This window comes from Amia ocellicauda, chromosome 9 (assembly GCF_036373705.1).
Source record: "Amia ocellicauda isolate fAmiCal2 chromosome 9, fAmiCal2.hap1, whole genome shotgun sequence".
NCBI lineage: Eukaryota > Metazoa > Chordata > Actinopteri > Amiiformes > Amiidae > Amia > Amia ocellicauda.
The window spans coordinates 13305285-13318984 of NC_089858.1; the positions used below are offsets into that span (position 1 = coordinate 13305285).

Genomic DNA, 13700 nt, shown 5'->3' on the forward strand with positions numbered 1-13700 from the left:
ACAGGCAGGCAGGCAGGCAGACTTTAGACATGGTATTGCGTGGTACTGCTCTGCCCTCTATGCTCCAGAATTGGAGCTGGGTGGTACCCCCTGCTATTGTGTTTCATACCAGATGAATAGAAAACAAAAAAGGAACAATACAAACCAATTCAAAAAAATTAAATAAATCTAAACTGACTGAATGAGATCAGGGACCCCGAAAATCAGCTGCACAACATCAGGTGACTTTGCGCCTTCTGTGAGCTTAAACTAATACCAGTTTCCTGCAATAGGCCCTCAGTAAAGTCCTTCCTTGAGCCCACCTCCCTTTGCTTGGGGATCTTGGTGCTAACGCCCTGTGCCCTTGACCTGGGAGTGACAGGGCCTTCCCTCCCAGCTCCTCCCCTCCCCCTCAGGCAGCTCTGAACACGGGGGACCCAGGGGGACTCCAGGCAAGTTTTCTCCCTCAGGGCCTCGCAGCCTTTGGAGGTGGTGGGCTGCCCCTTCAACAACCAACCCTCACCTGCTTGTTGAGGCCAGGCTCGTGGGTGTCGCTGGGCGAGGCGGAGCGGCTGGCGTTGTTGGAGTCGGTCAGGGAGCGTTCCCGGCTGCCGTACCGCTCGCAGGAGTAGTAGCGCTGTTTCTCCGAGGACGAGGAGTGGTGCTTCCTCTCGTGGGACCGGCCCCTGTCCCGCACCCTCTCCCGCGTCGAGGACTCCCCGGGCAAGGCGGCTGAGCTCAGGTCCCCTGGAGTGCCTGTAAACCCCCCCCCCCCACCCCCCATTCACACAGGCAGGCAGACACACAAATATGCAGACACGGACGCAGATATGCACGCAGACACGCATACAACCCGGAAACAGAACAGACACAACTGTGAGCAGACGCCATCAGTGTAGTCAGCAGGTCAGTAAAGAAGGGTATTTGTTTTTAGTCTTTTTATTTTTAATTGTTGTTGTTGTTGTTTTGAATGGATTTGTAAAAAGGTTTTTTAAATAGCCAGCCAATTCATGTGTTTGTGTATGTGTGTGTATTTGTGAGGAGGTGCAGCTGACCTGCATGGCTGGGCGGCTGTCCACTGGATGACCTCTCCAGGGAGCGCTGCTTCTTGTCCCGGTCGCGGCGGTGGTGGCAGTGGTGGTGGTGGTGGTGGTGCCTCTCAGGGGCCTGTCTCTCCAGGCTGTACTCCGGCAGGCTCATCTCCGGGGGGCGGTGTGGAGCCAGCGTGGACACCGAGCGCTTCATGGGACTTGTGTCAGGAATGGGCTGGACGTGAAGCAGGGGAGATGGAGAAAGAGAAAACAAGCCCACAGACAGACACACACACACACACACAAACAAACACACAAACAAAGAAACACAGCAGTGAGACACGCAGGGAGAGGTAGCGGCTTACAGGGAGAGGAAGACAGGCTTCTGAAAAGAAGTCATGAGGGAGAAGACAAACGCTCCTGGTGTATAAAGGTTTGTGTACAGTTTTGTGTACAGGATTGAGTATAGGTTTGTGCACAGGTTTGTGTAGGTTTACAGTGCACAACCAGTCCTGCACAAGAACATAACATGGCAAATGATTGGTCTTTTTTTATCATTCTTTGGCATGCAATATATAAAGATGAATTCGGTTCATCGCTCCAGGACGCATTGGTGAAGGAGAAAAGTTAGTGCTCCATTCCTGTACAGTGAAATGCAGATCCAGGCTCACTACCACCCCTTGGTGGACAAAGACCACATTCCAGTATCTTGTGTGTGTGTGCACGTGTGTGTGATCAGTTAGACAGCAATTAATAATTTGTTTATAAGAGAGCCTGTTTTAATTGGCGCTTTGAGGTCGAGACTTTTCTTCTTTGTTTGTTTTTCACTCTGACTAAATGTGCGTGAGGTACAGCGCACTGTTGGGAAATGGCTCGGGCCCCTCGCACCTGTGGCAGCTGGCGGGGCCTTTGCTGACAACAGAGACAGGGGCCTCTCTGCTGATCACAACTGTACCTCCGGGTTTCCTTTGAGGGCAGGCTCAGAGCAGCAGCTGCGGCTTATCAAAGGCTAAGGACAGGCCTAGTGTTTGTGTGGATTATAGAGTGGTGAGCCAACGTCCTTGTACAATCAAAGCCCAAGAGAGACACCTAGATCTCACACCTTTGTTCAATTATAATCCGGTTAATCCTCTGCAAGTACACAGTGGAGGACAGTAACCCCTGTTTATCTCCCATCCATTCAGATTGGCATCCTTAAAACAGACATATAGAAAGCCCTATGAAAGGACAGGTTAGGACTCTGGCCTGGGTGGCAGACACCCAAATTAACACACCGCAAACATACACTTACGGTTCACACACACACATCGATACACACCTTTATGTAGATGTCTATTTATATACAGTGCATACATACATACATACAGTATGAAAATAGATCAATCCCATCATACATACAGTGTCTGTCTACATGTAGATGCAGATAGTGATAAAGGAGACAGTGGCTTGCTTAAAAACATCAGTGAATTGCGGGGGGAGATACAGTGGCTGTGCTATAGAAATAATTAAGTAAATAAACAAATACATCTAATAACACAAAGTCACCTGTTGTTAGCGGCTGCTTGTGATTGAACAGGTGGAATGTATGCAGCACATACCAAAATAATACACACAGATAATACACAGACTCTGCGTGTTTGATAAGACCTGAACCCCTTTAGCCTATTTCAGGAAACTGTCAGGACTGGACTTAATCCTGTCAGGATAGGACCACCCCCAGGGCCCAGTACAGGAAACCCTTGGACCCTGAGACAGCCAGACACTAAAACGGGTTCGGTGACTTCTTTGGACTATTCTGACCTCTGAACTCTCGGCTGTGCGGTACTGACGCGGCTCCCTCGGTCTCTATGAGGAAGCCGTTCACACTGTAAGGAGTGAAGCCAGTCTTTAAGTTTGTTTACTGTAGCCTTATTTCCTCCATGCACTGATACAAATTACAAACCAAACGGAAACAAAACAAAAAAATGAAACACAGTAAACACAGATCAGACGACGACTCCTGAGTTTCTCATGCCTCATCACAGCTGTGGATCCAGACTGAATGAACAGATCTCACAGTTTAGTCAGGCTAATTTGCCACCGGGGTGCAAAGTGTCACCGGGTTGCAGAGAGGGGAATGGCCCACTGTCCCCCTGCCTACAGTCTCATGCAGACTCCCGCTCCTGCGTCAAACATCCCACTGTGGAGCTGTTGTATTACTGGTTAGGTTAGTGGAAGTGCTTCTGTAGGAAGACTTCTGCAGGAACGAAGGTGCGAGAGAGGCGAGAGCACACACTCACACACACCCAGCTACAGGAAAACACCAGACGGGAAGCCGGTGTCACAGAAAAGCATGATGGGAACCGCGCAAGTTCATCGAAGGCATGAGGATCTTGGGAGTTCATGTTTTTAGATTTTATTTATAAAAATAAACAAATAAATGAACAAACACAAATTAATTACAAGACATCTAAACCCGAGCCCTGCATTGGGACAGTTTGCCTGGTCTGTCGGTATTTCTTTATTAAAGACACAGACGCCCTGGTGATCAAGGACACCTAACAACCTGGAGGACAGCAGCCTGAAGCTGAGGTGGAAAGGAAGCTAGAAGATTCGCTAAGTCGATCCTCTACACAGACTGAGGCTCAGACTGAAGCTGAACAGGCAAAATTCCCAACCGGCTCAAAATAAAGTGTGTGTGTGAGTGTGAGTGAGTGTGAGAGAGTGAGAGTGAGAGTGAGAGTGAGAGTGAGAGTGAGTGTGAGAGAGTGAGAGTGAGTGTGAGAGAGTGAGAGTGAGAGTGAGTGTGTGAGAGTGAGAGTGAGAGTGAGAGTGAGTGTGAGTGTGAGAGAGTGAGAGTGAGTGTGAGTGTGAGTGTGAGAGAGTGAGAGTGAGTGTGAGAGAGTGCACACACAGACACATTCCACGTCTGCAAGAAGTTCCCGTGGAGGAGAAAACTCATGAGAAAAGAGGCAGGGAGTTAAGAAAAAGGACAAAAAAAGCCATCAGAAGGACAGTGAGCAATGAACACAGTGAGCGATGGAAGTTGGAACAGCTGTACATACTGCTAGGTAAGTCCCTGGAGATCTGGTATGGCTCCTCTGCGACACGGGTGGAGGAGGAGAGGCGCAACAGCAGCCATGTGCAGACGTCCATATAGACGTCGAGCAGGTATGCAGAGGCGGAGGAGAGGGGGGTCAGGGGAGATGGCAGGAAAAGGAGTTGAGAGGTGGGAGAAAAGGAGAGGACAGGGTTTAATGGTGATGGGGAGGGAAGAAAGGGTGTGGAGAGGGATCAGGCACAGAGGAGGGGGAGGAGGAGGGGAGAGGGGAGGGGGCAGGGAAGAGGGCAAACAAGAGGAGAGGGAGCATAGCGAGACAAGACAGGAACCACATCGTTAGACACATGAGTAAAATCAACACAGTTGGAGAGAACAGAGAACAGTGTGACACAGTGACCGCGTACAGCACTCTGCTGCAGGCGATGAGAACGTTTGAGAGGGTAAGGAAAGGCAGAAAAGGAGAAAGAGAAAAAGGCTAAAGAAAAGAAGGCTAGAGTTCGAAAGAAAAGTGCAAAACTCAAAAAGGAAGACATAAGAAAGTAATGAATTGAGGTCAAGTGGCGAGGCGAGGTAAGGTGGAGAAAATGGATGTTTTACACAGAAAAGTCACATTGTTGTGCAGAAACTGAAACATTGCACTGGCACGGCCCAGTGTCAGCTCGTATATTCCTGAATGCTAAACACTAAAGGTTTTTTTGTTTGTTTATGTTCCTTTTTTTTTTTTTTCAACACCAGGCATCTAAAATCTGATTTTTATTTCTGCTGCCCTGCACTGATCTCAGTGCATTTCAGTTTAATAAAAAATAAAATAAAATACAGTGGAATAGGAGAGAAAAAAAATAATCTTTAAGAACTTGCTCAGATAAGAATGTATATCATCAGTGCATTTGGTTTGAAAGAATGTCAAAAATAAATAAATAAATAGTTTAATTGAAAAAGCAGAAAGTCGTAACCAGGTTTTGGCTGATGCGCAGTCCCGGGGTCAGACTGTTTGTTTGGGGTCTGGACTCACAGTGACAGTGCATGAGGACACTCCATTAGAGGAGCCAGCTGCAGCCAGAGATCGCCCAGCCCAGTAGGGTGTCATGGGCACAGCTCGCACTTCAAGGGTAAGATCAATACATATCCTAGGTTCAGGTGGAGGGCATGTATTTCAACAAGTAAATCAGATTACCGTCAGATGACTGTACTTAAAAAACAACAACTAAACAGAAAGAGAAATCCCCCGCTCTCTCCCTCTCCCTTCATTAAAGAATCCTCACTTCATCCCCAGAAAAGCAAACATAGGGACTGTTCTGCTCCCCGGATAAGGGAGGGGAAGAAAAGTATCTGGGCATTACAAAAAATATATACTATATATTATTATTATTCCTCATTATCTGGAATAATGCAAATCAATGCAGATCTAATATTTTCTTTATACCCCCCACCTGCACGGTCACACAGTGCTTGCCCTGCCTGTCATAGGGATTTCCAGATTATTTGCAGGTGTTGAAAATAGACTAAACCACTCTCTGATTCCCCCTTATCACAGTTGGAGGGGATCACCCCCAAAATAACAAGGTATTTATTGCAAATTGTAATATATATATATATATATATATGTATATATATATATATATATATATATGGAGAGAGAGAGAGAGAGAAGCACTACTTTCTCTGTGTATGACATATTTGTTCAGACCGTTAAAAAGCTGCATTAATGGAAACTGGGCAGAGTCGCAGGTGTCACATGTCACCCTATCAGAACTTGAGCCTTGTGGAATGGCATGAGCCAAATCCCGATGTTGGGCAGTGCAAGGGACAGGAAGTGAAGCGCAATAAAGCAGAAAACCAGAGAGACAATTTTTATTTTGAATTTGTTTTGCTTTGTTTGTTTTCCCATAATACTGCAGTTGCATTTCCTGTTCCTGCAACAGTTGGCACTCTGTATAGAAAGTTGCCAACCCTCCTGGATTGTCCAAGCATTAGAGGGAATTAATCTGAATCAAAACAGGTTATTTGGTGGTCAGGTGTAGCAGAGATTTAATTAGGATTAAGGACGGTATTTATACAGGTAAAGGCAGGAATGGTCTTGCATTCAGTTTCAGACTCGGTTGGGGATCGGTCAGGGTTAAGGTTACCTTTAAATTTTTCAGGAGGGTAAGGCTTAAGTTTCTACTCAGTTCCAAGAGGTAGAGCAACATGAAAAAAAAATCACTGTGATATATAGTATCACCCTCACTGTTTCACTGACGTTTCTACCATTCCGTAAAAAGACAAATCAAAGGAAAAAATTAAATATCTACCTGCCACCTGTACAAAACCCCCCCTCCCCAAAAAAAAACCCAGTGGAGCAGTAGGTTGGTAAGTGACGTCTGAGAGCTACTCAGCCCCGCCAGCTCCAGAAAGCTTGACTGGAGACAGAGCAATGGAGATAACCCCCCCCTGGCCCTCCCTACACAAGGGTCTCATTCTCCTACTCCTCACACAACGACCCACCTACACACTCAGAAAGGAGACAACGATACACCCACAAGAACAGAAAAGAAGTACAGAAAAAAAGAAAGAAAAGTAGGGGGGGGGTACCATTACCACTTTGAAATCTGTAATCTATAAATCTTTAATTAAATTAAAATGAATTTTCCCAGTAAGGTCCCGGACACAGTCTTGGCAGCCTTCCAGGAGGCTTAATCAAATCAAATTGAGTTAATCCAGAGAAAGAGCGTCCTGTACAGAACTGCTCCTCAGAATAATGAGTCTCTCTTTCTCATCTGATTACGATCAATTTATTTATTTGATTGAAATCTGTGCTCTGCGGTATTCCTTTTGTTTAGGAATTTGCCTTTTGTCTGTTTTTTTTTTTTTTTATTGTTACATTTCCAAGAATATGCTCTGCAGTTCAACAATGTACACCATGATTGTGTTCCGTATTTGTTAAGTAATTTTCTACCACAATTCCAGAAAATCAAACCTGAAAAAATAATATTTAGAATTTCTTAAGACTTATGAGCAGAGGTTACCAAACGAAATCACACACACACTCACTCACTCACTGACTGTGGGGGGGAGGACATACCGCCGGTGTCCACATCTCAGTAGAGAGGGTGACCCCGCTATCAAAATGCACCCGCGAGAAGCAGAGAGATACCTTGCTTAGGGCTCAGCCAAGAGTATCCCTCTCTATGACTTCTTGCCTTTAGAAATCACAAGCGGAGAGAAAATGAAGAAAAAGAAAAAAGAAAAGAGAGAGTGTGCATCGCAGTCGCCTCTCTCTGCCTGGCACTGTGCACGTGATTGAGCAGGATGGACAGGGCCGTGTCCCCAGCGCACCGTGCCTCCAGCAGGCTTTTATGAATTCATTCCTTTTCCAGTAACCCGTCGTCCCCAGGGCTCGCACACTGCAGGGCTGCCGGCTGCTTCTCCACACCCTCCCTGGTTTTCCCCACATGTGAAACGCAGTCAGGGAAGAAATACATGCTTAAAATAAAAGAACAGAGCAGCCTTTCGGGGGAACAGACTCAAGGCGTGGAGCCCCTCACCCGAGTGAACTCTCCCGGTGCTCACCCCCTGCTGTTTGCTATAATATCAAACCATTTATTTAAACACTATCCAAGGGGAGGGAGGAGAGCGAAAACAAAAAGCAACAACAACACGAAAACATTAATTACGGGAAGGACAAGAGATGAAAGTAGGCTCTTCCTGAGAGAGCTCGATTGGCTGCACATCCCAAGTCTGCTACAGGAAAGGCAATCTGTAATTCTGGACCAATCATAGCGAGGATCAGGTCCACTGCTGATGAAGACAAACGCAGTCTACCCTACAGAGCATGTGTACAGTATATATAGTGAATATACACCAGGTGTACAGTCTATAGAATAGTACATATATGAGCAAACAGGGTACATATATGCTAAGCATACTGTATCTATAGCATATATACACCAGCTGTACTGTGTATAGAGCATACAGCAGACCCGCTCCAATCTATGTACAGCTTAGATACATGGAGTATACAGTAACATGCAATATATATACACCAGGTGTACAGTGCATTTAGCTTTAATTAACTCATTAAATATTAAAAAGAAAACTGGTTCCTACAACTTAATTTAAAGCCAGTCTCTGAAGACTGATGAAGTGCTTCCTTTAAAAGTTCTATGCAAATTGCACCCTACTGGGAGAAATATTAAACTAATGGGAGTCCAGTGTTTTGTGCCACTCTGTCCCACTGCGGGCCAGTCCACTTAGTAGCTCTCAGTCGCAATGTTCATATGGATCAGGAACTGAAACAATCAATCCTAATGCTTATAGAGAACTGAGAGAAAGCATCATTTTTTATAATGTAATTACCCTGCTTTGTTAGGTTCCAGGAGGCTCTCCTGACCAGCTGACAACACAATACTGCCGACAAAAAAACTCCAGGCTGATTCCATTTGCAATTCCGATCCGGGGGGTGCTTTTTAATGCATCCACCACAATTTCCATAAGTTAATTCAATTCCACGTTTATCCCTCCGTCTGAGACGGTGTACACTGCAGAGACGCTCAATCATTACCTAATTTATAAACATATTTATTTATTTTAACAGATCTCAGCTCTTTGCTGTGCCTGTTTAAATAGATTGAAATAATTAGGCATCTTTTATAATAAGAGTTCAGGTTCTTCTAGACTCATACAGGTGGCGGCAAAAATCAAAAGCCAATAAGACACTGGCACTGCAAAACTTCCCATCGCTCACACAACTGCCATCTCTCAGGTCTCCTGCACGCAACACTCCCGATTCCTCAACTGTGTAACACTCCAGAAATAAAAAGAAAGTTACATATCTGTGATTTTAAATTGCAAAGGAGGAGGAGTAGAATGAGGAGAGGAAGAGGAATAAGAAGAAGAAGAAGAAGAAGAAGAAGAAGAAGAAGAAGAAGACAGGAATGTGTGTTTTTTGTAGGGTGGCGCCTACCTGCATCTCTGCGTTCAGCCGGGGCATGGAGGCGGCCCGGCCCTGGCTCTCCAGGCCGTGCTGACTGCCCCCGTTGGCACTGTGTTCCATCTTCTTCATCTCCACTGACTCCTGACAGCACAGACACGCACGCACACACACACACACACACAGATAGAGACACACACACGCACGCACGCACGCACACACACACACACAGATATACACACACAGACGGAGACACACACACGCACGTACACACACACACACACAGATATACACACACAGACGGAGACACACACACGCACGCACACACACACACACACACACACACACACACACAGATATACACACAGACGGATACACACACACACACACACACACACAGACGTACATGTACGCACACAGAGCCACAGAGATTCGCAGACAATCCAGCAGACACACACAGACACAGACACACAGACGTAAGGTCATGAATAGCACAGCCAGTACAAGATTGCACAACGCTACCCTACCCCACTACACGCCCCCCCTCCCTCCCTCACAAACAGTTACAACAACACAGCAATGCAAAATTAATCAGGAAAAAGGGGGGCGCCGTGCCACGTGGCCGTGGACTCCGGTTGCCAACTGTACCTGTGCTTTGACCGTGTTGGGGATGTCCTCAGACTGCCCTCTCTGCACCGGCCGCCGGGTCCCGTGTCCAAACAGTTCATGCGGCTTCTCTTTGACCCAGGAGGGAGAGGCTTTCATCGTGCCATCCTGGCCCGGCCTGTGAACCAGTACACACACACAAACACACACGTACAGAGACACCCAATCAGCCACAGCTGTGTTTCCCGAACCTCTTCATACCCAGAGGCACAACTGGTCAGTTTAAAAGTTTGACAATGCTGAATAAAAAATTAAAAATCTGTCAGGAAATAATTTAATTGGAATTAGTTATTTATTTGTGTATGAATTAACTCATGAAATTAATTATTCCATCTACACCTAGTTATGCCTGATGGCCACTACAGACACTAGACAGCAGTTGGGATCTGTACATCCGTGTGCGGTCTGCTGGTTCACTATTCATTCCCACACACTGGTGACACGCCCCGTGAATGACTGATGTCTTTATAGACTCCTTAGGGTCAAACAGATAATACCTCCTTATTGAATTTAACATCAAATCATAAGTATCCTTGACTCCCCGGATTTTTGCCAGTGAGACAGACTGCCGGCTGGCCTTTGTCTGATAAATGAGATTAAATGTTAGTCTTCTTCTTCTACTAGACAAGATTATAATATTAGAGCACAAAACTATTATTGTTATTATTATTACTCATAGCGCTCCCAAATTGACACTCTCAGTGTGCCAAGCTATTACCAAGTAGGCTGCCTGAACTGTCCCTCACAGCTCCCCCCCAGGTACTCACAGTGCGCCCCCGTTGTTGAGGGAGGTGGTGCTGGGTGGCTGGCTTGGCGGCTTCATGGTGCTGGCAGGTGGGTGCTGGTCCTGCATCAGGGTCAGGGGCAGGATGGGCGTGAAGAGGGCGCTCACCTTGTGTTTCTGCAGTTCAAAACAGAAAAGATGCACGTGGGCGGGAGCTGCTGGCCGACCTGGTCTGGCCCAGCATGTGAACTTTCACCCCCCGGAAAACAGGAAGTAGGGGGCTGGTGTGCAAGAAAACAAAACAGAGAAGGGTCTACATTTAAAACTAAAAATATTTACGATGTGCTCCTTCGCTGGGATTCCCGCTCAGACACAGAGTGGAGAGGAGCAGCTAAAGTGTGGAGAGAAACTAACAGCAGCAGGGAAAAATCACCATGGCAAGTGACCAGCGGTACCCTGCTGTGTTCCCACCCTGCTCTGTTCCCACTAAACATTCCTCTTCCCCTGGAGGGTTTTGCTCATAAGCAGCTTGGTATATTGTGCCATGTCCAGTGCTCTGGGGAAACTAGGCCCTTTGCACTGGCCTCAGGCACCCCCCCATCCCCTCCGTACCTGTGGCATCCCCCCTGCCGCCTGCTGCATCTGCTGGATGCGCTTGCTGCGGTTCTGCTTGTAGTAGTCGAAGATCATCAGGGCTGCGTAGACCTTCCCCACTGTCAGCTCGTTAGCTAACGGCCCAGGAAGTGCGTGTGTGTGTGTGTGTGCAAAAAGGGAAAGGTGGGGGTTGGGGGAAAGAGAAGAGGGTGGAGAAAACAAACAGACAGACAAAGACGGACACCAATTAAAATCACAGTCCCGTTACCTCTGTGGTGTTCATATCTTTCATCCGTGCATCCCCGCCTCATTCCCCCAACCCTTTAGCACTCATATCCATTTCCTCCGCTTTATCAGATGGCCCTGTTCCATTAAAGCTGGGCTGCTGCACTCCGGCTGCTGTGAGATTTATGCACACTGCACTCCCCTCTCGACTTCCCCCACAGCAATGCCTGAGAAGCGCTGCTAATGCTCTCGCTGCAGCTGATGCATGTGCTGGGCTCTTATACATGCATAGCAAAAGTGCAGAATGACGTGGGCCGAGGTTGGTGCGGGGGCTTTGAGCACACTATTCACGAGCACAGCTGGCCTCTGACACACTCCGTCTCACCCAGACAATGGTGCTACCGTTACTGCTACCATTAGAGGCTCCGCAGGCCTCTCGCTCAGACTGCCGGAGTTTGAAATTAAATACAATAAGAGACCCCCTCACTCGACCTGTGAACTCACACTCGTTTTCTGTCGGGTACCAGCCTGTTGCCTGTCAGCAACCAGTTTTTCTTTTTCTTGTGATGTTATCAGACGGTACCACTAGAGGTCGCAGTGTCTTCAGCACAACCTCTCAGAAACATAAACGAACACTAACAAAAGACTGCCGAATACGAAAAAAATTACGGAAAACTAAAAGTGAAGACAGGGATTTATTAATTTACTTATTAAATCTGCTTTGGCATGGAAAATAACCCAAGACAAGACAAAGCGGGTGAAACCACAGTTCCTGCAGAGCAACGTCACTGTGCTGAAGGCCAAAATCCAGCTCAGGTCTGTATGTTCTGCGGGTGTATTACTGTACCTGTTCACAAGCAGCTCATGCCGTTGCTACAGCACATTAAATATTGTGCCTATAATCCGCAGGCTTCAGACTTTCTCAAATACATAACAGAAAAGATGCAATTAAATCACAGCCGTTTAATATATCATATATTAGTTTAGTTTGAGAAAATTAACAGGAAAACTATTTATTTGTATTCTATGTCTCTCTTTCTTTAAATAAAGCTTTGTCTTTTTGCTGTATTCCTTAGGAGGGCACGGGCACAGTGTGATGCCTTCAACCCTGCAGAGAGACGAACGCTGAAATATTCATGTCAGTAAACAAGTGCAGAACACAACATGCTGAGAGACAGGGCATTGCATGTGAGAAACAGCATGTCTCAGATCCGGGTTATGTTCATCGGTGCTGCGGCAGGCGGTGGTGGTGGTGATTTGGGGGGCAGGGGGGCTATTTTTCGCACGACGCTTTTTCCCCTCGATACAGGGAGCTGTTGTTTCTTCCTTGTTTCTCGAAGCAGGACTCAGTACTCACTCGGGGCTCGGAGTGTGTGTGTGTTTCTTTGTGTTTAGGCCTTTGGGGAGCCAGTTACAGCAACCAGCAACTCAAATCCATTGCAGTCACTGATACAGCGCTCTCTCTCTCTCTCTCTCTCTCTCTCTCTCTCTCTGCTGCAGCTCACCACTGACGAGAGCAGTGCACGCTCTGATGCAACAGGACGGCACGCCCCGCTGTCTGTGGTGCTGGGTAATGAAAGGCTGCAGTCTGTATCTGTTCTGGGGTGCATTTGTTAAGGCAAAAAACAACACGACGAAACAACGAGCCTAAACAAACGACACCGAAAAACCACACACACAAGGTTTCATCTCTCTGAGGCCGATGTGCTGTTTGGAAGCGTGATGATAACCCCCCCGCCGTCAGTGTAGGCAGAGATCCGCAACACATTAAAGTCATATACATGAAACAGCTGCAAAAGGAGAGTTACAGTGGTGAATATAGCTAGTGCTTTAATGCTTTAAAAACAAAACCAATAAGAATTGACTTCAGTCCAACAAGCAAAGCAGTAAATATCATATACATGAACACTCTAAATTCTCTCTATATGGTATTTGCTGCTTATCTGAGAGACCTAATCCTATTGCTTGATATTTTAGGTGTTAAATCACTAACTATAAACATCACTTGACACTTCACTCTCAGTTTGCATTGCATGTTTCTTGCCTTTACCCAGCGTTTGGATTGAGCTGGTTGCCTGTGCTGAACTGTTTAAGACGACATTCCCCAGGTGCTTACGTCTGTGTGGAGTCACCAGCAGGTCTGTGGTCTTCTGAGACAGATTAGGCCAGACGGTGGCGATTTCTTTCCTGAGTTCAGCATCACTGAGTTGCTGCTGCACGACCCCTGTGGAGGGACAGGAAAGCAGGCCGTGAGATGCTCCCATCACACCGTGGCCCAGGAGAGCCGGAGAAAACGGGGACAACATGAGTACAGCAAGACGGTAAGAAAGAAAGTTATCAAACAAAGTGTTTCTCAGAGACCGGGGGGGGACTCATGGGTGTCTGAGGAGAAGGATGCCTGGGTCCTTAAGCTGCAGAAACACATGGCTGTATCGCACTGCTCAACTGGAGCAGACGCTCCACACCAGTAATGCTATTTTTAATGAGTCCACGTGGGAATGGATCAAAACAAACCATATTTAAAAATAACTA

At 46.7% G+C, this 13700-nt stretch overlaps 1 protein-coding gene across 1 annotated transcript in view; it reads right to left on the minus strand.

The window, feature by feature from the left end:
- Positions 1-13700, minus strand: part of cacna1ba (calcium channel, voltage-dependent, N type, alpha 1B subunit, a) — a 46090-nt gene that overhangs the window by 3196 nt on the left and 29194 nt on the right. The window contains exons 17-24 of the mRNA XM_066712471.1: positions 13285-13392; positions 10962-11077; positions 10393-10526; positions 9608-9743; positions 8993-9103; positions 4055-4090; positions 1035-1245; positions 503-735 (exon numbers count right to left, since the gene is read on the minus strand). Of these exons, the coding sequence (XP_066568568.1) occupies positions 503-735; positions 1035-1245; positions 4055-4090; positions 8993-9103; positions 9608-9743; positions 10393-10526; positions 10962-11077; positions 13285-13392 (1085 nt within the window). The remainder of the gene's footprint in view (positions 1-502; positions 736-1034; positions 1246-4054; positions 4091-8992; positions 9104-9607; positions 9744-10392; positions 10527-10961; positions 11078-13284; positions 13393-13700) is intronic.